This window comes from Diceros bicornis, chromosome 32, assembly GCF_020826845.1.
Source record: "Diceros bicornis minor isolate mBicDic1 chromosome 32, mDicBic1.mat.cur, whole genome shotgun sequence".
Classification (NCBI taxonomy): domain Eukaryota; kingdom Metazoa; phylum Chordata; class Mammalia; order Perissodactyla; family Rhinocerotidae; genus Diceros; species Diceros bicornis.
Window position 1 is genome coordinate 36,928,335 of NC_080771.1, and position 25,307 is coordinate 36,953,641.

At 63.1% G+C, this 25,307-nt stretch overlaps 1 protein-coding gene across 1 annotated transcript in view; it reads left to right on the plus strand.

The window, feature by feature from the left end:
• Positions 1 to 25,307, plus strand: part of ZFPM1 (zinc finger protein, FOG family member 1) — a 79,003-nt gene that overhangs the window by 47,621 nt on the left and 6,075 nt on the right. The window contains exons 4-6 of the mRNA XM_058528449.1: positions 10,510 to 10,643; positions 21,140 to 21,242; positions 23,529 to 23,738. Coding sequence (XP_058384432.1) covers positions 10,510 to 10,643; positions 21,140 to 21,242; positions 23,529 to 23,738 — 447 coding nt within the window. The remainder of the gene's footprint in view (positions 1 to 10,509; positions 10,644 to 21,139; positions 21,243 to 23,528; positions 23,739 to 25,307) is intronic.

The window sequence follows — 25,307 nt, forward strand, 5'->3', positions numbered from 1 at the left end:
GTTCTGTGTCAAAAAATCAATAACCCAGCGATGTTCCAGCGATAGGAGAGAGGGTCACGCACCAGCTGGCTGGTGGGGCGGCGCCCAGGCAGGGCTCCTGCATCCCAGCCCGTCCCTCATCACGTCGGCTGGCAGGCCGTGCTTGGTGGACTCAAGGCCTGGGGGCGGCACGAGGCGACCTAGCCCAGCCGTCCCTCCTTACCTGCGCCCCGTGCCTCCTCTGTGTAGACGGGTGGCTTGAGAGCCGGCTGGGCCCACCACCCCTCCCCCAGCTGTGAGGAGGCCAGGCCCAGAGCAGCTGGCACCCCCCGCACCCCCACTTCGGGCAGGGGGTGTGGCTGGGCCCCTCAGGGAAGCTGGAGCCCCGTGGGGAGGCTGGGCCTTCCAGAGTCTCCCCAGGGTCGGGGAGGACACCTCCTGTCCAGGACGTGAGAGTGGAAGCAGAGGGAAGGCGGGCGTACCCAGCGGGACCAGCTGTCCCCTCTCCCAGGCTGATGACTTGTCAGCTGGACCGGGGCGTCCAGCTTCAGTTCCGCCTCCTGCCACCGTCCTCCAGACACGCGCTCGCTGGATCCCAGGGACACAGCTATCAGTGACGCTGGCCCAAGGGGCTGACATTCTAGTGGGGGGACTGAGAGGTAATAAAATACAGATGTCAGCCCCGCGGCTTAGAGACAGTGGGCGCTCAGGGCACAATGAAGCCGGCATGGGCGGGAGGGGCCGGCGGCTGATGGCACTGCCCCTGCTGCACGCACGCAGGAACTCGGGCACAGAGGTCCCCACCTGGAGGGCCCTCCCCACCCCAGGTCCTGTGCTGGCCTGGTACCCGCTGGTCCACGTTGGAGCCAGCCCAGTGCCACCCTGCCAGCCCCCTCTGCCACCAGCTCCCAGGAGCGTCACCTGCCGGCCCCGCCCAGCTCAGCTGGCTCCACGTGACACAGCCACGGAGCAGAGCATGGTGGGAGAGGGAGGTTCGAGAGATGGCACCATGCCCGGTGGGCGGACACACGCCCGTGTCCGGTGGAAAGAGAACTGCGGGCAGATGCCACAGGCTGGGCAGGGCCCAAGGGGCTCCCTCAGGTGTGTCCCACCCTGCAAGATGAGGCCTCGGGGTCCGGGCTCCCCCCTCCAGCCCAGCCCCCTGCAACCGGCCACTGTGAGTGCAAGGTCTGCAGGAAACTTAGGAAGGTTCTGGGCCCGAAGCCCTTGGAAAACCTCTGACCTGGAATAAGAAGGGAACCCCCTCCAGGGAGGGCCTGGCTCTGCGCACCCCACTCAGCCTGGGCATTCAGGGGGCTGGGTGCCAGCAGAGGCCAGTGGGACCCCACTGGGCCATGGGCAGAGAGCATCGGGGTGGGGGAGGGCAGATGAGCTGAGACCTCCCCAGGCAGTGGTGGGGCAGGAGTGGGGGAACCCGGGAGGCAGGAGGGGGCGGTTCCCAGAAATTCTCTCGTCTTGACCCCCATCAGTGAATTGGGCGTTGGTCCTGGTCACTGTCACTCCAGTGCTGGACGCTCAGTAACATAAAACAGCACAAAATGATGGGATGGAGGTGCAGCCCTGCGGCTGGCCCCCGCATGGGCGCAGGGCGTGGGCGTCGTCTCTGTGGAGGCGGTCACTGTATGCGGGGCTCCAGCGGGTTGTGACCCTTCATATAGCAGAGCCTGGCTCTGCCGTGGCATCCAGTTTCCCCAGTTTCCCCCCGAGAGGCCATCCTTGGTGGGATCTGGTTTTCAAACAATGGCAGCCCATCCCCGTTTTATGCGTGTCGTCAGCTCGGAGCTCGCCAGCCCCTCCAGCTGCCTCTTCCAGACCCTGGCCCTCCTGCGGGGGTCGGGACCCTCCGAGGGGTTCTGGGGGGACGCCCCGGCAGGAGGCAGGTGGAAACCCTCCCCCCAGGCCCCCGAGAGCCACTAATGCGCTGAGCACTCGGTGGCTTTGCCTCTGAGTGTGCATCTGCGGCTCCCTCGCTCCCGTCCTATCTGGCGAGCACCATCACCTCCATCCCGCAGCACACGGCAGATTATTCCTTCCATCTTGGCCCTACTGACGGCCGTGGGCGGGGCCTGGGAGCTGCCCGTGCACACGGCCTGGGCAGCTGGGGGTTTCCTGCCCCGCTTGGCTCGGTTGCCCCCAACCGTGAAATGCGGACAGGACTGTTCTTAAGGCCGGGAGTGCCCAGCCACACAATGTGCCAGATCCGCTGCAAGTGAGGGCACGCTGCCTGGTTGGGGTCATGGGTTTGAGGTCTGAGGGCCTGGGGCTTGACTCTCCTGGGCCACTTGCTGGCTGTGTGACCTCAGACAATTCCGTGACCTCTCTGAGCTTTGCTTTCCTTGACTGGCACAGAGCAGGGGAAACGGACCCCACCATTTTCCCCCAAAGCTCTTTTACCCGTGTCCCCTCCACACTTTGTCCCCATAATTCACAGATGGGAGCCTGAGGCCTGGGATGGGGTGGGGTCTGCTGTAGCCGTTGGTGATGGAGCCAGGGCTGGAAGCAAGCTCCACCCCTTTTTGTTTCCTCATGTGGCATTCAGGTGTGGCTTGATCCAGAGGACACACTGGCTGGCTGGTGCCCTGTGGCTCTGGGTCTCCTGGTCCCAGGACCTCGAGCTGTGTGGTCATGTCAGCCTTCTCCACACCCTAAAGGGTGAAACAGCTTCAAGCACAGCACCAAGCCTGTCAGTATCTGGGTGGGAATCTTGCCATTGCCCCAGGCCTGGGGAAACCAGCCCAAGTGGGAGAAGCTGCACGGCTCCAGAAGGCGTGTGGGCCTGAGGAAGAGGTGGCATCTACCCACACACAGCCCCATGGCTCTCCTGATGCCCCAGGACGAGGGTGTCCCCTCCTCAGCCCGTCCCCAGTCCCACATGGGGACCCGGAGCCAGTCCCCACCTCCTCTGGGCCTTGTTGCCCTATCTGTAAACAAGAGGCAAGAACAGGGGCCGACAGGGTGGGACCCAGCGGGCCCAGGGGGGATGTTCGAAGAAGCTGATGGGAACACCCCCAACTGGCCCTCCCCCCACCATTTCTCCCCAGGCCGAGGTTTGCCCCCTCCTGCTGGGTCACGGGAGGGACACACATGCGCGGTGCCTGGGCATTCACGCAGAACAGACCCCCTCCCACTCAGGAGGCTCTGTGGCCAGAGGGCAGGATGGGAGGTGACCAGCTGGGGGCCCTGGGCGTTACAGACAGGTTCCCACAGCCGCCAGTGGTGCCACCGCACTTGGTTGGGCTCAATTCTCACTTCGAAATAACTGCCCAGGAAGTGGCCTTCCGTGCCTGCCCAGGGCCCTGTTTGGTGTGGCCATGTGACCACAGCTCTGCCGCCACGGGCCACTCTCGAGCCCCTCAACGCACCGGAGCCAGGGGTGCCCAGCCGGGTGGCTGTTGGGGCTGCAGCTGCTTCCCGCCCCCGTGGCACCCCCGTGGACTCGGAGGGGACTGGTGGTCACGTGGCTCTATCCCTGAGCCATCAGGTCGCCCCGTCACCGCTGAGAGCCACAGAGGCGTTGTCGGTTCCCAGGCGCAGAGGGGCTGTGGGCCTGGCCAAGGTCGCGCAGGGACTGACGCTGAGCCCGGCCGGCCCGCTGGCTGCCCGCGAGTCAGGCACCTTTGAGTGCTCAGTGAGCACCTACTGTGTGCGAGGCCCTGTCCTTCCCACACCATGTCCGCCGTGTCGTTTCCCCTCACACGACCTGTGGGGGTAGCTCTTATCCCCCGTTTCACACGAGGAGAAACCGAGGGCTGTGAGGGAAGTGGCCTGTCCAGCTGGGAGATAGCAGTGTCAGGGAACAACCCAGGTTAGAGCCCTTGGGCTGGAGAGGTTTATGCATCACCCCCTACCGGTTGGGTTAAGAGGAGTCAGCCTCCCATCCCCACCCCGGGGCAGCTCGTCCCAGAAGCGCAGGGCCAGGGTCAGTTGCTGAAGCTGCAGAGGGGACAGTCAGACCCTGGATGGTGGTGGCCACATGGGACAGGCAGAGGAACGCCGGCCTCCCCCTCCCGTGGTTTCTCTCTGTCCTTCTCGGGCCTCCGCTGTCACCCAGCTCATGGCTTTCTCGGTCAGGAGGGTCAAGTTGGGGGCAGGAAAAGTTGGCTGGACTTTAGAGGAGATGACCTTGGGCAAGTCACGCCACCCCAGTAAAGAGGGCACAGACCCCCAGTGTTCCAGGTCGTGGGGGCATCCAGTGAGGTGCGTCTGCAGTGGGAGGGGCTGAGCTATGTCTCCACAGCACGTGACTGCGGAGGAGCCTGTGCCGGCCGGTACCAGGCCAGGGGGGACAGAGGGACTGGCTCGCCCCACCCCGCTGACCGCTGCCAGTCCCGATCTGCTGTGTGACCTTGAGAGAGTCGCTCACCCTTTCTGGACCTGGTTTCCACATTGGTACAGGACGTGTTGGAAGCACACACTTGCAGGGCTCACATAGCTCCCCAGCCCGCCCCACTCTGGGCCCCCACCCATGGAGACTTCTAGAACTCTGCCAGGGCGGGTCCTGCTGGCCCCTGGGGTTTTCCTCCTCTCTCTCACTTGCTCCTTTTTCTCTCTCTTTTTTGTGACTTTTATCAAAGGCAAACAGCGTGATCCCTGAGATAGGGCCGCTCCCTACAGAGCTGGGGCCAGCTGGCCCACGGGAGCCACAGGCGGGGCCAGGCAGAGCGATGGGGCTGATTAGATATGTGGGTGCTGGCAGTGCCCCAAGGTGGGCGCCCGCAGGCAGACCCAGAGCCCCCTGTTCAGGGCGGGAGCCGCGGGGCAGCTGGACTTTGTGCTCTGGAGGCCGCCAGCCATTCGCACCAACATCCTGGCCCCTGGAAGGAGGAGCTAGCCAGCAGGGGCAGGAGGCAGCCCCCAGGCTCACGGCCACTCCTGCTAGCCCACAGGGCCGCCCGAGTCAGAGCTGCCAGCCGCCTGCTGCAGCCATTGCTCAGGGGGGAAAACCGAGGCCTGGGATGGCTGGGCATGGTGGGCTCTGGAGCCAGATGGTCCGGGTTGGAGCTCTGGATCTTCCATCAGAAAGGAGCTCGGATCTCGTCTGGGTGGAGTGACTGCACCCCTTCCTTGCTGTGCAACCTGGAGCAAGTTGCTTGAGCTCTCTGAGCCGGTGGGGCGGGAAGATCAGAACCTCGTCACTGGCTTGTCGTGCATATTGTCAAGGGGCCGCCAAGGGCGCAGGCGTGGGACAGAGCTGGGGCCAAGGCCAGGTGTGAGGGCAGCAGCTCAGTGGCAGGGCTGGGCTGGGCTGGGCCCCAGGCCTCAGGACAGCCGGGCGCCCGGAGGAGGAAGAGCAAGCTGGCCTCGCCGGCTGACACGCGGCTTTCCCCTCTCAGCACCAGCCCAGCGGGTAAACTGAGGCCCAGCGAGAGCAGGGGGAGGCAGGACATGGCCCAGCCTGTCGGTTCCAGACCCCAGTTCTCCCAGCCAGCTCGGCCCGGCCTCCTTTCTCCGTCCTGTCCGGACACCCTCGGAGGGTTTTGAGGCCGGAATAGACATTGCAATCATGTAAATACACAAAGTCGGAACCGTCCCATCCGGTTCCTCGCAGATGCTCGGGGCAAAATTGAATCCCAGCGAGGCGTGTTTGTTCTGGAAATAACGTGCGTGGGGTTGTTTGCCAGAATAAATCAGTCTTTGTCCCGATGCTGTGCCTGGGACTAAGGTGGCCCGACCCCCGTGGGGGGTCCACCCAGGCCGCACAGGCCTGCCCCTCCCCCAGAGGAGACATCTGCAGATGGGGAAACTGAGGACAGAGCAGGAAGGGTCAGCCACGGGCCGGGAGAGCTAGAGGCTGGCCCACCCACCCTCTCCCCTTCCCCCAGCAGCCTCCTGTCCTCTCTGTCGCCTCCTCCCCCAGCCCAGAAAAGCCCAGATAGGGTATCAAGGCCTCAGCCTTGAGCACAGGGCTCTGGTTTAAATCCATCTGCCTGCTGCGTACCTTGAGCGAGTCACTTAACCTCTCTGAGCCTCAGTCTCCCCCTCAGAACACCAGGTGGATAGCGGGGAGGAATCCCTGCAGACTGTGCGAGGCGCTGGGCTGGGGCTCCATGACCGGGGGCCAGGGATCGTTAGGATTGTGACTTCTCGGGGCAGATGGTGCTGCCCCTGGTCTTCAGCTGAGGGAACAGAGACCAGGGTGGACAGAGCACAGAGGACTGGCCAGGACCTGGCTGGGGCTGGCGTCTCTGTGCCCCACTCCCCCCAGCTGTCTGGAGCTGGAAGGAGGAAAGAGAGACACCAGTCACAGGAGGCTGCTAGGAGGACACCTCCACCTGGAAGCCCCCCTGCCTGGCCCACTGCCGGAGCTGCCACCACCCGTGTTTCCTGGGAGCCCCCCAGCGCAGAGGCTCCCTGGCCCCTGCCCCAGGGCCCACACTGGCTTCTGTGGCTGAGTGAGGACTGAGCCGTGAGTCCAGAGGCCCGGGTTCTGGTCCCACCTCCAGCCTGAGCTCGCCGTGTGGCTGGGGCGCTCCTGGGCCTCTCTGGGCCCAGGTCTCCTGTCCGTGCAGTGGGGCTGACCACCTCCACAGCCACCACTGTCTGTGTTCTCCGGCCATTACAGAGACTGCTTAAAAATACCTGTCTCCCCTGCCTGTCACTCTGCCTCCAGCTCCCACCCCCAACTCAGCGCCTCCCAGCCCCTTGCCTTTGCTCATTCAGACTTCTGTTTTTTCTTAGCCTTGAGGTCTCAGTCTTCCAGGAGTAGATGCCCCCCTCACCCCCACTTTTCTTTTTTTTTTTTTTGTGAGGAAGATCAGCCCTGAGCTAACATCCATGCTAATCCTCCTCTTTTTTGCTGAGGAAGATCAGCTCTGAGCTAACATCTATTGCCAATCCTCCTCCATTTTTCCTCCCCCAAAGCCCCAGTAGATAGTTGTATGTTGTAGTTGCACATCCTTCTAGTTGCTGTATGTGGGACGCGGCCTCAGCATGGCCAGAGAAGCGGTGTGTCGGTGCGCGCCTGGGCCCCGAACCTGGGCCACCAGTAGTGGAGCGCGCGGACTTATCCGCTAAGCGACGGGGCCGGCCCCACCCCCACTTTTCTGATGCAGTTTTACATCTGGTTGGGAGAGGGTCTCTGCTAGGTGCAACTGGGCTTAAACACCTGCTTGACCCCATTTCAGCCACGCAAGGAGTTGGGCAGGAACTAGGAGCTGGAAACAGGTTATCTGAGCCGATGGATGTTAAATATCCCCTGGGCCACCGTGGACTGTTGCACAGGTTGTGTACTACACAAGGGCACTGGATGAGCTGAGGCTAAGATCCAGGTACCAGCCATGGCCCTGCATCCACTCACAGGGGGTGCCCTTTCGAACACACAGCCCCTCAGACACAGCCTCCTCCGGACCAGGGAGTTATGTTGTCATGGTGACCATTGCCCGATCCCCAGCCCAGGTCCCTCGGTTCCTTGGCCTCCCTGCCTTTCCCAGGCCTCGCCAGTCCCCAGCAAGCCCTGAGTGGTGGGTTTTGCCCCCAGGCGTGTGGAACGGCTGCTTTTATCAGGAGCCAGCCCTCTCTCTGGTGGTGCATGATACCCAGCAGATGGAGCGGCTGCCGTGGGAAATACCAGCCACGCTGTTATCTGGGAGGCTCGGCGCAGCGGCTCTGGGGCTCCGATTAGGGAGCACAGCCGTTTGCCTATGTGTGCTCGCGTGGGCAGGGCGGGGTGGCGCATGGCTCTGCCCCCTTCTTCCATCGCCACGAGGGCTGGGACAAGCCAGAGGCAGGGCTCCGGGAGAGGGACCTCCAGACCCACAGGTGTGAGAAGCTGGGTCAGACGGGAGGCCTAGGGCTGCCCCACACCTCCTCGCTCGCAGGGTGACCTAGGCCAGCCCCCCACCACGCTGTGTCCCCGAGTCTGGGTGGGACTTGGCCACACGTGGGAAGACTGAGCTGAATTCCACGTTGCTCCTCCCGCAGGAAGGCGGGCACCGGCCTCAGGTGGAAGGCATCGTCTCCTCGTGGGGGCTCCATGCCCGACCAGGCCAGAAACGGGCTCCTTCCCGCATGTTCTGGAGACTGAAAGGAAAGTGTGTGAAACGAGGGAGTCACAGCCACCGTCCCTGTCCTGTCTGTGGCCCCAGCAGGAGAACGAAAGCCCAGACAGGCACGTGGGGTCCTCGTCCAGAAGCCCAGGTGCCAACAGCGCCTGTGTGGCTCAGAGCGCGTCTGGTTGTCCGGGGGTGGTTGTGGGGCCGCGGTGTTAGGATTCTGGATGACTCCCCCTCGACCCCACTGCCCTGAGTTGGGGAGGCCAGTACACAGGCTCGGTCCACAGTGGGCTCCCTCCAGCCTCAGAGCTTGGACCCGTCAGATGGCTGGACAGACGGACAGACAACGGACAAATGAGTGCCCAGCAAGCTGGCCTTTTAGATGGCCTCTTCCTCCTCAGTGCCCCTCACATGCACCCACTCCCTGAGGGCCCACCGGGTGGGGGACCAGAGACCAAGCTGCACCCAGGACACGAGAGGCCAGGGCCCCGGCTCACATCTGGAGCAGGCGGCCTGGGTTCAGATCCTGGCGCCCACTGCCAGCGGCCTGGCCTCTCGGGCCCTGGGGTTCCTCATGTGTCCAGGGGTCATGAGGCGAGGACCGACTTCATAGGGCCGTTCGAGCAGGAGTGGGTGCCAGCCGGGCCACACTCCCATCCCTGATGGTGGCCCAGCTCTCACTCGGCCCCTCGGCGCCAGGCCCTGCAGGGCCAGGGGAGAGGGTGGCCTGTGGGCAGAGCCCTAGGCCGGGACCCAGGCATCCTGGGTGGGCTGGCAGAGGACGCAGCCCCTCGTGGGCGGGCCGCAAAATGACAGAGTCAGCCTCTGCCCCCCGCTCCACGGGCTGATAAAGGGGCGCCGGCCTCTGCAGCCTCGTCCTGGTCCCCTGCCATCTTATCTGCCCTGGGGAAGACAAGGACCCAGTTAGAACGTTTCAGCCGGGCCTCCCAGCGTATTTGCACATTATCTCTGCCATTAGGCCGGCAGTTATCTGATAATCGGGCCCATTAAGGCCACAGCCTGCCCGATCGGGCTCCAGGAAGTGGGGCCGCCACAGTGTGCTCACACGGGGACCATGCCAGGCCACATGGGGCCTCCGTGGCCCAGGCAGCCGGGTGGCACCTGAGGCACAAGGTGGCCCGGCCTTCATGGGCAGAGGGTGGGTGGCCTGGGGAGGGGCCACCCTCTGAGGGTGTGGCTACCACTGTCCCCTGTCCAGTGAGGACCGTGAGGCTCGGGGCCAGTGGGTTGTGCCAGGTGTGAGGCTTCCAGGCAGCCTGACAAATGTGCACATCCTTGGTGCCTTAAAACATCAGAAATCTGTCCTCTCCCAGTTCTGGAGCCAGAAGCTCAAAATCTAGGTGTGGCAGGGCCGCGCTCCCTCCGGAGGCTCCAGGAGGGTCCTTCCTGCTTCTCCCAGCTCCTGGGCTTCTTCCCTGTGTCTTCTCTTCTGTGTGTCTCTTCTAAGGACCCTTGTCATTGGGTGTAGGGCCCACCGGATGATCCAGGACAGTCTCATCTTGAGATCCTAACTTTCCAAATAAGGGCACACTCACGGGTTCCAGTGGACGTGTATTTTGGGGGCCACCATCCAGCCCACTCACGAGGTCACGTGGATTGTGCGGCGAGGCCAGGCTGAACCCAGGAGCCTGACTGCAGACCCGGTCCGACCCCAAGGCCCCATCCACGGCACAGGCAGCAGCAGCCCCTGAGCGCCACACCCTCAGCGAGAGTCAGGACCCAGACCTTTCCGGAGAGCGAGCAGAGGTCCTGGGAGGGTGCATGGGGGCAGCAGCATTCTGGGGTCCCCGCCGGCCCGTCCCTCCCGACCTGCAGGGAGCGGTCAGAGCTGACGTCAGTGCCGCTGGGCGCAGATTCCAGCTTTGCCGAGGGCCGGGGAGGAGTGTGTGGCGCTGTGCCTCGGTTTCCCCCTGTAGGGCCCTGTGCTGAGCGTGCTCGGTGGATTAACTCCTCTGGTCCTCACACCAACCTGAGGAGGCAGGAAGGATTGAGGTCTCCGTCTTACAGCCGCAGAAACCAATGCCCGGCTTCTCCACAGCTGCCCTGCAGGCCTGCTCTGTGGAGTCGGGCTCAGGCCAACGGGAAGGGGCCGGGAGGAGCGTGCGGAGGGGTGGGAGGCAGTCTCGTCTGCGCCGTGACCCTGTTCTGTGCCCGCCCAGCGTAAGCAGCGGGGTGACTGGGCTCCACCCGTGCACCCTGGGCTTCGGGAGGCACACACGTCCCAACAGGGCGGCAGCGGTCCCCAAGCCGCACGCCTGCCTGATCAGACCCAGCTGCAGGCCCCTCCTTGTCCTGTCTCGGACAGGACACGTGGCCCCCAGAACCCGGGCACCAGCCACCATCCGCGTAACTCAGGCCCGGGCCCACGGGGCTGCCCTCCCTCCCCTGCCCCACAGCCCCCTGGCTGCCCCTGGGGGGATGGGGGCTACGGGGGGGCTGGACCTGGGCAGTCCCCAGGGCCGGGCGCTCCTCACGCCTCTGATGTCTCTCCCCGCAGATGAGCTGGAGCTGGTGCTGCAGGATGGGCAGAGGTGCGTGCGGGCTCGACGCGGCCTCGCTGAGGGCCTGTCCTGGGGCCCATTCCGCGGGAGCGTCCAGAGCAGAGCCTCATCCCCTGAGCAGGAGGAACCGGTAAGGAGCCCTGACCCCGGCCAGCCCGCCCAGCAGCCGCAGGGCAGCGGCCAGTCCAGGGCCCAGGCCTCTTCGGCCCCCGGGCCAGGCCCAGGCCAGACTCCAGCACAGGAGCAACTGCCACCTCAAGTGGAACCTGTTGGGAGGTGCGAGCTGGCACCAGGGGGGCGAAGAGGAGCTAACTGCCTGGGGGCACAGGAGGGCTTCCTGGAGGAGGGGTTCCCTGAGCAGGCCCTTGACGGATGAGTAGAAGTTGTCGAGGCAGAGGAGAAGGGTGTTGAAGGGGAGGAAGCAACAAGGAGCCAAGCGGTGGGGCTGGACCTGGCCTGTGGCTGGGGCAGCAGGCAGGGACTTTACAGGCGCCACCACCACCGTGATAAGGGAGGTGATTTCTGGGTGCTTCAGGACAGCCATGGCAGAGGGTGAAAGATTCGTCCGTTTCCGTCCCTGTGGGTCCTTCTGATGACAGGGAGAGGGCGCCGTTGGTACCTCAGTGTCCTCAGCACCCCTCCAGTCCTGTGACTCAGAAGCCCCACCTGGGCAGTGCCATCCAAGGCAGCATGTTCCTCACCACGGGGCCATCGTTTGTCTCGGGGTCACTACCTTCTGTTTATGGCAAGTTGGTCTGGCATCCTCTTGCAGGGGGTACAAAGGCTCCTTTTAAAATACATTTCACTTAAGAAAGGACATCAATGTATGGGAAACGAACAGGTAAGTATGGGCCAGTGGAACGGGCATCATATGGTATGACGGGAGCTGGGAAGGGCCTGTGCAGGACAAGCGTGTGCAGGACACCTCCAGCGCTGATAGCACTTCCCTAGGACGCCAGACGGCACCCCAGGTGGTCCCCTCAAGCCCATGCTCCGGCACCCCAAATGTGCACAGGCAACCATAGCCTGGGGCTTTTTTGATTCTTGATGTGGCATTCAGGTGTGGCTTGATCCAGGGTATGCACTGGCTGGCAGGTGCCCTGCGGTGCTGTGTCTCCTGGTCCCGAGGCCCCAGGCATGGGCCTCCTGTAGGTCTCCATTTGGTCTGCGGGCAGTGGCAGGGATATGTGGGTGAGGCTTCCCTAGCACCTGGGGGCCAAATGCTGCCCTGACAGCTCTAACCAACTCCAGCCTGGCAGTTAGAGCCCCCACTTCTCAGCGGCAGAAACCAGGGCCCCAAGAACTCGGCCTGCAGCAGTGTCCGTGGGGCTAGTGGGGAGCCACAGGCAGAATCCCCAGCTGCAGACCCTCACACTGGTGCTCACAGCCCCCACCCACTCCTGTGTGTAATAAAACCTGGGCTGCAGGTCAAGCTAAGTTAGAATCTCTGGGCTGGGGCCTGGGCCTCAGAAACTTGAAGTCTCCTGGGGTCCAAATGTGCAACCCAGCTGAGGCCCCCTGGGCCGCCCACACCGCCTATCACAACTGAGCTGCCAGGCTCAGAGGGGCAGGTGCTTGCCCAGGTGCTTGGAGAGTCTGCGAGAGGCTGGCCCAGGAGGGAGGATGCCCACCTTCGTGGCCCCATGTTGCAAGATCTGGATCCCAGGGTCTCCTACCTCCTGGCCATTTTGCTGTGTGCCCCCAGGCAGGCCCCTGACCTCTCTGAGCTTCCGTTTCCTCAGCCTTTGGGACCTCGGGAGGGACACAAGGAGCCCTGAAGGGTCCTTGAAGCCTGAGCCTGCAGACCCTCCACCCTCCCGGCAGAAGAGAGCGTGGGCAGAGGTGCAGCTTGTCTGTGAAGTGGCCAGGGCGGCTGGGAGAATTAAATGAGGTGGCCCGCGTGTGGTGCTTACCACGGGGTACAGCTCAGTGGGCACTGTAGCCAGTAGCCCTGTAGGAGGTAGGACCTTCTCATCCCATGTCCCAAGCAGGGATGGAACAGTGGAAGCTCCCGGTGGTGGCTTTCGACTCCGTGGAAGAGCCTGATTTTGGCATCATTGTAGGATGGAAGCTGTGTGTTTAGAGCTGGCTCTGGAAGCAGTGAGCTCCCTGTCACTGGAGGCATGCAAGCAGCAGTTGACTTCAGAGGGTAGGCTGTTGGGGGGCAGTTAATGGTTGGAAGAAGGAGTGGGTGGGCTGGGAGCTCAGTGTCTCTGTCTCTGAACTCTCCAAGTGTCAAGAAAACCCATAAGCAGTGACAGGACAAAGCCAAGTGGCTGAGCATGGGGAGTGTCAGTGTGGTCTGGGCAGGGCCTGCACCTCTCCTCTTCTCTATCCTTCTGGGGACAGTCAGCCCCTTCCAAGATGGACAAGTGTGTGTTCCAGACTGGCTCACACACTGCCGTGCGCCCATCCTCACTCAAGCCCCTCGTCTCCTCCTCCCCTGCCCTGGGAGGCAGTACCACCATCTCCATTTTACAGATGAGGAAACTGAGGCTCCAAGAGGTTAGGGACCAGGATCAAATAGTAGAGAGAGGATTGGAACCCACGTCCGCTCCACCCGAGACCTGGCAGGCTCCATAAGGACAGGACTGAGGGTGGGAGACCCTCTCCTCCACCTGCAGCCTCCTCTCTGGGGTTCTCTCCCCCTGGGGCTTGGGGCACAGGTCAGCCTGGGGAGACTTGGCACGAGGTTGGAAGCCCTCTCCAGATGGAGAGAGAATGTCGGAGGGGAGTGAGGAAGCCAGTGCCAGAGAAACCAGAGGCCTTTGAGGCTCTTGCAGAGGAGCCCAGGGAGGAAGGAGCCGGCCTGCGCTTCCCTGCAGCTTTATCTCCTGCAGAATTAAATCCCTGATTAACCCTTATCTCTCCAGCGGTCGCTATCTCCGCCTTGGCGCCGAGTGTCCAGACACACCGCACAAGATGATTGATTTCTTAAAGATACGCACGCCTTCCCGATACTTCATTTATTGTCTAAATATTTTTGCTAACATTTCAGCGGGCCCTTATCAAGCTCGGCTGATGGGTCCCAGCTCTCCCCACGCACCTCCCACCCCAGATCATGCCTATCAGCCACCAGGCGGGTTGTCTCTGCTGTGTGGAGAGGAAGGACGGTGCCGAGGGGGTGTGGCGACCCTTCCCCTGTCGTCTCCTTGGCCTGGGTGCTTGCAGGCAGGAAGAGGGGCAGACAGCCAGACAGCGCTCCCCCACAGTCTCTGCACACATCAAAAGTTGGGAGTGGGAGCCCCAGAAAGGACACAGAGTGTGCAGAGCCTGGCCAGGGTGGAGAGTCCGGTCCGGCACCAGCTTGCTGAGTGATCTCGGGTGGGTCCTTCCCTGATCCAGCTGTGGCTTCCCCTGCTGGAAACCCAGGGCTTGGAGGCCTAGCCAGCTCAAAACTTTGGAATCAGATACAAAAGAAATGTTCAGAATGGATGGATGGGTGGATGGGTGGATGGATGGATGGATGGGTGAATGGGTGACTGGATGGGTGGATGGGTAAGTGGATGGGTGCACAGGTAAGTGAGTAGATGGGCAGGTAGGTGGATGGGTGGATGGGTGGGTGGATGGGTGGGTGGGTGGATGGATAGATAGATGGATGGATGGGGGATGGATGGATGGATGGATTGGGGATGGATGGATGGATGGATGGACGGATGGATGGATGGATGGATGGGGGATGGATGGATGGATGGATTGGGGATGGATGGATGGGTGACTGGATGGGTGGATAGGTGAGTGGATGGGTGCACAGGTAAGTGAGTAGATGGGCAGGTAGGTGGATTGGTGGATGGGTGGGTGGATGGGGGGATGGATGGATGGATGGATGGATGGATGGATGGATGGATGGGTGAGTGGATGGGTGGATAGGTGAGTGGATGGGTCAGTGGGCGGATTGGTGGATGGGTGAGTGAGTGGATGAGTGAGTGGGTAGATGGATGAATGGGTGGATGGGTAAGTGAGTAGATGGGTGGACAGGTGGATGAATGAACAAATGAACTGTTTCACCCCCAGCCTGGCCCACGCTGGCTTGGCCCATCTATCTGTCTAGTCATCCCCCAAGGGCTCACCCACTTTAGCCATGAGGCCACTGTGACATCAGTGAGACCTAGGAGGGGCGAGCAGGGCTGCAGGTCCAGTGGGGAAAAGCCCCTGCTAGAGAGGTTGAGATGGGACCCTGGGCCCTGACCTGCTGTGTGGCCTCAGACGAGTCTCACCCAGGGGTCAGCGCAGAGGGGCCTTTGGGTGGGCCTCTCGATCCGTCACCTGGAGATGGAAGGGGGCTGGGGCCCTTGGGGCACGTGGGCTCTGAGCGGTCCTCCCTGCAGGAAGCCCGAAGGCTGTGTCAGGGTCCTTACCATGGCAGAGCCAACCTCACCGCAGGGCAAGCCCTGGCCCAGGGGCCTCTTGTCCAGCAGCCGGTGGGGGCTGAGACACGACGCCTGGGTGCGCGCCTGTTGATGTCCCTGTCTCCCTCTTCAATTCTCATTTATGTCTGTCTGTAATAGCTAATAGATTCATAAGGGATGGGGGACACACGGGGAAGACCCCAAGCCCAGGTGTGGGGCGCTGCAAGGTCCTTCCCTACCCAGATGGAGACGCACCGCGAGCCGCCCCACATCCAGCTCTGCTCACCTGCTGAAAGGCTTCTGAGTTCCGCGTCGGGCGTCCCCTTCCCAGGGCATGCAGGGGGCCCTGTCGCTACTGCCTCCGGCCGTCCAGCCCCGTGGTTCCTCCCTGGAAAGTGGAGTGAGTAGCGCGCGGCTCGCTGGGAGACACCCTGATGGCAAGCGGTTCCGACCCACTCAGGTCCGAGCGCCAGTGGAGCAGCATCTGGGCCGCCCGCCCGCCGGTCCTGCACACATCCCTGCCCCAGCCCCGCTGCCTCACTCAGCAGTCTGTGGGCCTCCCCAGGCCCCCACGGCTCCCAGGAGCCTCGCCCAGCCTTCCCAGCCCGTGTGCCCCACACAGTGGACCCGGCAGCTCCACGGGGCCCCGCAGCCCCATGGGAAAGGCCCTGAGACTGTGCTCCCCACCACATAACTGGGCGTGGCCTCGCCCAGACCCTGGGAGAGCCCATAGATCACTAGGACCACGGCGGCCCTTCCCCGCAGGCCTGGGGCTGAACTCTCTGCTAACCCACTATGGCCATGTAGCAGCTGTTCCAACTGCCCCCTGGTACAGATGGGGAAACTGAGACTCAGAGAGGGCCCAGAATGTAAGTTTCCTGTGGCTGCTGTAACAGAGCACCTCAACCTGGTGTCTCAAGCAGAATCGTATTCTCTCTTGGTTCTGGAGGCCAGAAGTGAGAAATCGAGGTGTTGCAGGGCTTCCTTCCGGGGTCTCTGAGGGAGGGTGGTTCCAGGCCTCTCCTCTCTCCTCGTGGCTCTGGCGGCCCTTGGGGTTCCTCGGCTTGTCCAGCCTCTGCCTCCGTCTTCTCCCCATCTCTGCTCTTCTGAAGACACTCGTCACTGGAGTTAGGACGCACCTGGATAAGCCAGGGTGATTTCATCTGGATTATCCCCAGTTTAATCACACTTGCGAAGACCCATTTTCCAAACAAGGTCCCATTCACAGGCTCCAGTGGACATACCTTGGGGGCTATATTCAGCCCCCCACAGAGCTAGCAAGTGGCAGAGAGCCGGGGCCTGGCCAGGTTGGCCCCTGGGGGGATGGTCAGGTTGGGGCAGAGGGCAGCATGGGGTGCTCTGAGAGGTGGACACCCTCCTGGGGACTAGACCCAGACAGGAGACCTGCTGCTGGTGTCCCTGGGTCCCTGGCACCAGCTCTGCATGCCTCAACTTCCCTGCCTGCAGTTGTAGGAGCTGGGAAGGTGCCGCAGGGCCTGGGAGATGCTGTGGGTGTGAAGGGGCTCTGGCTACAGAGTCAACTCAGACTGGCCTCCTGGGGCCCAGGAGAAGGCTCCACTGGTCTCAGGGACTCTGGGACCCCTCCTGCCACACGGGAAAGACCCACGCTGAGGTGCTGGGAGAGGCCTGTCCTTCTCAGCCCTGGCCACCCCTCCCCTGGGGCCAGGGCAGCCATGGGTACCAGGCCCACCCTTACTGCTGGCTCCCTCACTGAGCCCAAGGGCCTCCCCTAGGAAAGGGGCTGGGGGCCAAATGGCCCTCCCCACTGCTGTCCCCACCCCCTGCTCTCCCCTCCCATCCCCTCTGCTGTCCCCTCCCCTGCTGTCCCCACCCCCACTGTCTATACCTCTGCCTCCCCCCTCCAGGCCTCACTCCCCTCTCAGCCTGTCCCTGTTTCTCTAGTACTTTCCCCTCCAGCTTCCATTGGCTGTTTCTTGCCAGCCTCCCCACTCCAGCATCCATGCCCGAGATCAGAGACTGCGTGTTCTGTTCTCGGTGCCCCTGAACCTGGCACACAGCAGGCCCTGGGGACTGTTTGCCAAATGAATGAATGAATGAAAAGGATGCAGTGATGCAGTGGAGATCACGCAGACCTCGGTTCTGGTCCCATGTGCACGCAGCCACTTCCCATGGCCTTGGGCATGGGTCACCTCTGTGGGCCTCAGTCTCCTCACCTGTGAAATGGGTTCTTCACAGGGTCAGGGGGAGATAAGAGGGGCCGAGGACAGAAGGGCCGTTGCCTCTGGCAAGGGTGAGCGGGATGCGGGGGGTGGGGGGCTTCTCAGAATGGACTGGAGGATGAGGCAGGTGGGTGGGGGCCCCCATCAGAGCCCACCCCGGGCCTGACCTCCATAAACCTGCCCCACAGTGACTTAGGGGAGGCCCCGGGCGGCCCCACTCACCTGCAGGGCTGACTGGCTCCCTAGGCCAGGCCACCCCCTCCCCCCAGAACAGAACAGGGCCCCCACCTCCCTTCGAGGCCGCTTCATGAGATGCACAGCAAGGTTTGGGAACAGGCTCAGATGAAGTTGTCACAGCGGATGCGGTGGAGATAGGGTTTCTGATGGTTATCAGCGGGCGCAGAATCCGGACACTGACCTCTTTGTTGGGGGAAACAAGGAGCTCTCAGATGCACCTGGAGAATTTAAAGTGGCCGCCCGTTATCCCGGGGCGGGGTGGGGCTGGCCTGAGCCAGGAGGGAGGGACGGGGGCCACCTCGAGGGGCTGCAGGCAGGGCAAGGGTGGGGCTTCTTGCTGACCCCGACATGGCCTGTCCCACGTTAGCACCGGGCCCCAAGCCTGGGGGCGCCCGCGGAGGAAGGCAGCCGGCGGTGGCGGTGGCGGCACACACGTCTCTGATGGTTTTGGCAGCAGGGCCAGGTGGAGGCATTATAAACAGCCCCTCCCAGGCTTGCTGCCCACAGGCAGGGCAGGGCCGGGAAGGGGGCCTGGCTCAGCCCAGCGCCTTCAACCACCAGAGAAAAGGGCTTGTGTTCCAGGGCTGCTTGGAACTGGGGGAGAATGAGGGGAAAAAGAATATAAATAACTGGGCGCTGAGTCGGCCCCTCCACAGGGGACGCTGGACTGAAATCTGCCCCCACCCAGCGTCCTCAGCCCAGGGCTGGGCTGGCTCCTGGGGGCTGTAGCCCTGCAGGTGTCAGGGGTCCAGCTGCCTGGTGCAGGGTGAGGCTCTGGCTCAGGGCTGGCCGGAGGGGCAGCCTCTGTACCCCTAGGGTGTTCAGACTGGCAGGGAGGCCACCCCCAGCCCCACCTTCCCTGTGTAAGTGGGGGGCCAGGCCCCTCCCAGAGCATCGGGCTGAGGGTGTGGGGTGAAGCCCTGGACCTCCTAGCCCATTTCCCTCCTGGGATCGGGTGCAGGGTGCAGGAGGAAGCCCCATCCTGGCCCCTACGTCCCCCTCCTCCCCGCCCACCCTCACAGACAGCCGTGCACCAGCCCAGGGCAGCCACCAAGCGGGTCCTCAGTAAACACGGGGACTTGGCGAAGGGCTGCCCGGCGGAGGCACAGAGCCGGGTGGGAACATGCTGCTGCCACCTCCCCGCTCTCAGAGCGTACGCGGAAAACTCGGGGCTTCTGCAGCGTCAGCAGTGGTGTTTTTATCGTGCTGCGAACACGCGCTCCTGAGAGTGATAAGCATTAAACCGACTGGGAGGCTGTCAGTCTCAGTTTGAGGGTTTAGAAATATTGGGACGAATAATTAGATTTCATATCGTTACCGCAGTGCCCATCGGAGGATCAGGCAGATTAATTTTTTTCACCCTCCTCCACTCATTAATATTCATTAGAGGCTCAGGGAGGCCCCAGCCTCCTCCTGGCTGCAAGCTGCTGGCCCAAGTCGGCGCAGCTGGGACGCAGGAGCCCCTGGTCACCCGCCGCTGTGCCTGCCCTGCCAGTGCCACTTGTCCCCCGGCCTGTCCCCAGCTGTGGCCTTGGCTGAAACCTCCAAGCCGGCGGGGACCCCAGCTGCGCCCACTCTGTAGCCATTAGAGTCGCCGGGTGCCGCCTGCACCCACCTGCCCAGGCAGGCTCCCTGGTGGAGATGTTCGCCCCACGTTGACATGTGCCAATTGCTGGCCGGTGCCCCAGTGGATGCCAGCCTCCTGGGCCCGAAGGCGTGGCCCCTGCCTGCTGTGTCCTGCTGGCCAAAGGGAAGGCGAGAGCAAGGGCAGCCAGGGCTCGCTTGCTGGTCACGCACCAGGCGGGTGCCATTCGAAAGGGAGGGATTCACATAGATTGCTACTTCCTGATGCCTTGGGGGGAACTGAGTCCCAGAGAAAGGGACGTGACCCGCCCTGCAAGCAGGTGGCAGAACGAGAATGGGTCTGGAGTGAGCACGTGGGCTCGGGCCGCGCCAAGCAGGAGGGTCATCATCCATTTGCAGAGAGATGCTGAGGCCCAGGGAGGGCAGACATGGTGGTGGGATGGCGGATTCTGCTCCCAGGGCCAGGACTTTCCGCTGGCCAGGGTGCCCCAGCCTTGCTGGGAGTTGTCACCGGGAATGCCCGGTCCACGGGCCTGATCTCGCTGGGTCCCCGAGTCTGCCACGGGATGGGGACGAGTCACAGAGGTGGTAAGAGGGGCCACCATGGGTCAAGGGATGGTGCCTTGGCCAAGGTCACAGAGGGGGAGGCCAAGACTGGACTGGACCCCGATGCCCAGCTCTGGAGCCCGTGTGGTCCCTGCAGGCAAAGCCCAGGAAGATGCTGTGGGCTCCGACCTGGCGGGAGATGCCAGAACCCGTCAGAGGACGCCCTACACACCATCACTGCCCTGGCCGTCCCACCATGGTAGCATCCTGGCCCACTGTCATGTGCGCCCCTGGGGTGCACAAAACTGCCCCCGTCTAGGTGGCAGCATTTCCAGGGACAGCAAGTGACACTGGTTCTTTAGTTAAAGGTCCTGGTGCACAAATTTCTGAGTAAAAATCATTTATTTGCATAAAACAAAGAAAAATACCCCAAGTGGACACGCACTGTGCCTTTCCGTACAGCACCCAGTGGCTGAGCTTGGGGACCACCAGGCAGAGCCGCCAGCCTATAACCGGGGTCCAGCACTGAGGCTGAGGCCCGAGGGCAGCAGCAGTCACCCCGACCTCCTAGAGCAAAGCAGGGCCAGGGTTCTTCCCGCCAGCCTGCCAGCCACAGCCTGCACCTCATCTCCTCTGCTGACCAGCGCACCGGCCAGAGTGGGGCTGCAGGCGGCCCCGCCCCACCCACCCCTCTCCACACCAGGCTGTGCTGGGACAGAGGCTGTGTGTTTCCTCTGCTGGGGGCCAGGGCGCCGGAAATCAGGCCACCCCCCTCTGTGGCCACCAGCAGCAGCCCGAGGACTGGCCCAGAGCACTCTTTCCTTCTGGGTGCTGCAAAGGCCCAGCTGCAGACCGAGCTGTGGGGAGAGCATGGCTGGGTGAGGCAGTGCTGGCACCAGTTGTCCCTCCCCTCCCTTCCTCTCCTCATGCCTCAGTTTCCTCACCTATGAGATGGGAGAAGAGCCCTGCCTGCTTTCCGGCTGACAGCGAGGCCGAGTGGGCCAGGGCCCAACCCCACACATTGATGTCAGTCTCTAGGAGCTGCAGGGAGGGGCCGGGGCTGAGCCAGCTCAGTGGGGGGACATCTTGCTGCCTGGTGACCTCAGAGAGCTACTGGGCCCAGGCAGTGTTCTTGGAGTGTCCACTGTGTGCGGGTCTCAGGATGGACGGGATGAAGAGGGGCCTGCCAGGCCCTGCATCAGGGAGGGCGCCCCTGTCGGGGAGGACACGGAAGTACCTCTCTGGGGACATGCCTCTCCTCCGGGCCAATCTCTGCTGGGCCCACAGAGCTCATGTTGGAGGCCTCTGGGGGCCTGTGTGGGAGCAGTCTGGCACAGTCCAGCCCCATGCACCCCATGGGCTGTGCCGTAGCACCCAGTGCCCACCAGGGAGGGGGAGGCTAGGAGAAAACAGGTCTGGGTGCAAATCCCTACCCTGCTGCTCACTGGCTCTGTAACCTCGAGCAAGTTGCTTGCTCAGTTTCCAAGAGAACCCAGCATCCAACCCGGAAGGTCCCGGCTCCCTGCCGCATCTTTGGCGCCAGCTCAGTGCATGACGAGCAGCCGGCTCACAGCCTGGCCTGGCCACCCCACCGGGCGGTCTCTCAGGCTTCCCCACACGTGGCCTTTGGGGAGGCCCCAGCTGGGCTCTTCCCGTGCTATGTCCGAGGGCACAACTCTGTCCTTTATGACCCTCCTTCCTGCCCCCAGAGCCCAGCCCTGACCCTGCTGCTGGAAGACGAGGCCTGCTGGCTGAGGACACTGCCCCGAGCCCTGACCGAGGACGAAGCCAATGTGGAGATCTACAGGAAGGGTTGGTATCACGGCGCTTCCCTCGCGGCCTTCCGGAAGGCGGGGGTCACTTGGCTGTCCTTGGGCCAGCCCTTAAAGGGAAATCAGCCTTTTGGGCCAAGGGGGAGAGAGAAGCTGCCAGGGGCTGGGCCTCGGGGCTGGCCAGCCCTGCCCCACACCCCGGCGCCCTGATTCAAGGCCGTCTGAGGCCGGACGGAGGTCAGCCCAGCGGGTCTCCGGAGGCCGGATGCTGCTTCCCCCAGACCCAGGTGAGGACTGCTCTTGGCCTCTGGGAATCCACCAGGGTCAGCAGAGGAACCCAGGCCGGGCAGGCTGGCAGGGGCCGGCTGCGGGGAGCCAACAGGACCAGGGCCCTGTGCGGTATGGCTCGCTCCAGGAACAGTCAGGAGGGCCATGCTCAAAAGGGCCTTGGGCCAGTCCCTCACCTTCTCAGGCCTCCATTTCTTTTTTTTTTTTTAATTTTTTTTTTTAATTTTATTTATTTTTTTTCCCCAAAGCCCCAGTAGGTAGTTGTATGTCATAGCTGCACATCCCTCTAGTTGCTGTATGTGGGACGCGGCCTCAGCATGGCCAGAGAACCGGTGCGTCAGTGTGTGCCCGGGATCTGAACCCGGGCCGCCAGTAGAGGAGCGCGCGCACTCAACCTCTAAGCCACGGGGCCGGCCCCAGGCCTCCATTTCTGTGTGAGGCTGACCAGAGAGCTCGGTCAGGCACCGAGGCTCGCGGCCCAGGAGCTTCTGTCCCCACCTCCCTCCTGTGTTCCTTCTGTCTCCCTGCACTCTCTAGGAGTGGCCCAGGAGGGAGGTGGGAGAGCAGGATGGGGGCGGTGAGGACAGTCCAGAGTTCAGGCGGCGCAGACATGGGGCAGGGGCTTCTGTCTCCATCACCTCTGTCCCGCCTGTCCTGGGCAGTTTCATCCTGAGGAAAGCACAGCACAGTCTTCCGCATGTGAGGATCAGGGTGTCAGGGAGGCGGGGACCCCCCATTACAGATGAGGAGGTGCTGGCCCCGGGGGAGGAAGAGGGGGCCGACTCATGATAACATCTATAGCCAAGCGAGGGCCGTCCACTGCAATGTGGCCACCCAGGATGGCTGTGCACCCACTGACCACACGAAACCTGCCTCATTCCCCTGTGGGGGGGCTCCATTTGCCAGAATGTTCTGGGGGTGTCACCCTCATCATCGCCTCCTGAGCACACAGCACATTCCACTGAATACCCCAGTGGAGGCAGCTCCATTCTGAGGACGGCTCTGTCTTCCGGATGGAACCAAAGGCCATGGCAGAGGGCTGGGGCCAAGCCCAGGGCTGCTCCCACATACACCCCAGGCCCCCCAACCCAGGGGCCTCCCAGGTATGACAGGGGTGCAGAGAGGGTACTGAGCTCAGCGTCTGAGGACCTGGCTCTCCATCCTGCCCTGCTGTCAACCCCACAGACTTGGGCCACCTTCACCCATGTGCCTCAGTTTCCCCCTCCACAGGGGGGAGAGGACCCTGGCCCCTCCTCACCACCAGGGGTGCTCTAAGGACCCAGAGAGCAGTTGGAAGGCGCTCAAGTGCCAGTGTTGGCAGCGAGCAGTCAGCTGTGGGCTTGCACACCCACCAGGGATGTGGGCCAGTTAGCACTGCCCGGCCTGGCCCTCCTGCTGGCCAGGTCAGCAGGGCTCTGGCCACCTGTGTCTGCCCCAGCAGGACAGAGGTCCTTGCAGTGCTAATGCTAGCGAGGTGGCCTTGTCCAGGTGGGGCCTGTGCCTCTTGGGGGGGTTTCCTGGCAGCCTCCTTGCTGGACGCTGGAGGTGTTCGGTGGGCAGCTCAGCCTGGGTCCTGTTGGCCAAGGCTGCCCCCTGCAGGCCGCCGAGGGAACAGCCGCACCCAGTGGAGCTGCAAGGAGCATGGAGGCCGTTCTAGGGCCAGCCCTGCAGCTACCAGGCCCTCTGCTGCCTGTCCCACATGCCACCCCTTCTGGAAACCAGGGCAGCTCTGCTGGCTGCCCTCAGGGCCATCCCACTTGATGACCACAGGGCAGGGAGGCCCAAGGAGCAGGCATGCCCCAGGAACCACCCAGTCACCCCATGGAGGCAGTATGGCTCACCGTGGAAACCAGCCAGCCACAGCTGTGACCCTGGTCGTGGCTGCTCCCTAACTGTGGCCTTGGCTCCATCCCCCATCCTGACTCCGAAGCCCGGTCTCTAAGACGGGGCAGCACAGAGGGGCTCGGGAGGATAAGATGGGGGAGTCTTTGCGGGTGCTGCAGGCCCTCCTGTCACGATGCCCTTCCTTCACCTGCAGATGAAGCCCTCTGGTGCAGGCTCACGAAGCCGGTGCCAACGGGCGGACTGCTGAGCATGCTCCTTGCGGCTAAGCCCCGCAGCGCCCCCAGCCACCCTGTGAAGGAGGAGCCAGCAGAGCCTGAGGGCCCGGCCCCCTCACACACCGACATTCAGCTCCTGCCCCAGCAGGCCGGCATGGCGTCCATCCTGGCCACAGCGGTTATCAACAGTGAGTACACCTGGCCGTGCCACCCCAGCTCCGTGGCAGTGCCACCACAGCCCTGGGCGCAGGGCTGCAGTGGTGCCCAGGAGCTCAAGAGCTGCAAAGATCTGTTACCACTGCCATCTGAGCAGAGGCGGCGATGTGGTGCAGCAACATGCACCAGGGGCTTGAAGGTGGGGTCCCAGGAGGGGGACTGGGGGGCTCCAGGCTGCAGCCAGCGCAAGAAGGCCACGTGGTTGGGCTGCAGACACTGAAAGGGCAACCCAGCAGAGGTGGGCCAGGCAGGCCAGCAGGTCCCAGGGTCCGGTCACACAGAGGAAGGCCCAGCGAGCAGGCACAAAGCTGCCCCTGCCCTCTCCCAGGAGGACAGGCAGCAGGGCATACCGGAGAGCTTCAGCTTCCGCGCTACTGACGTGCGCCATGGGACGCTGCGCGCCAGCCCCAGCCTCGCGGTGAGCACGCCTGGCGCACTGGTCCCTGCTTGCCATGACACATGGCCTCAGATGGTCATCGTGATAATCAAACAGGACACACTCATCCCACAAATACTCTAACATCCACGCTGTACCACGGGGTCAGGTCACTGAGGTGGGGGCGCTGGCCCACCTTGAGGGCACCAGCACTCCAGGGAGGACAGAGGCGGCGGCCGCGGCATGGGTACGTCTCACAGAGAAGGACAGCAGTGACATGATCAGACAGTGGCAGGGGGCTACTTTATTGGGGTGCTCAGGGGAGCTGCTTGGACGAGATGACAGGCCAGGACCCGCACAAGGGGACAGAACAGCTGAGTGGACAGCCCTTGGGGCCGAGGCCCAGCGAGGGGTCACTGTGGCCAGCATCGGCAGTGCAGCCAGGGCGCGGAGGGCAAATCGCCCGGGGAGCGCATCCGGGGGCCCGGTGAGGGCTGGGATGTCCTCTCAGCACCGAGGGCTCCCCCAGAGGCTTCTCAGCAGCAAGGGCATGATCCAATTCAGTTTAAAATGGCTCAGGCTGCTAGGCAGCAAGTGCAGGGTTGCAAAATAGAAGAAAAGTGACCTTTTTGAGTAAGGTGAACACGATGACTGCTTGAAGCAGGTTGTGGCAGCGGAGACAGAGGCCAGATGGGGCACTGAAGCCAACAGGGACCTGCCGAGTGGGGCTGGGGAGGAAGCAGCAAGCACAAGGCAGGGGCTTTGCCCATGGGTGGTCATGTCAGTACTGTCATGGGCGGGGGATCGGGAGAAGAGCTGCTCTGAGCACCCTGCCCAAGACGCCTGGGTGCTAACATGGAGCTTTGGAGGGGGCTGGGACTGGGGCACAGTCAGAGCCAGATAGGCCCCCTGGGGAGCTCTGGGGCAGGACCTGCAGACACGAGTCAGGGGGAGGCGTCTGCCGAGGGCAGTGGGGGTCCGCTGCGTCCAGGCTGTGGTGAGACCCAGGGCAGACAGAAGTGACTGCTAGACGGGGCAGTGTAGAGATCACCGTGACCCTGAGCAAAACCGCTACAGTGAGGGAACAGGGAGTGAGGGAGAGCACGAGGGGACAGAGGAACGAGACCGTCAGGGGACGCAGCTTGCTTTGCTGGAACTTGAGCAA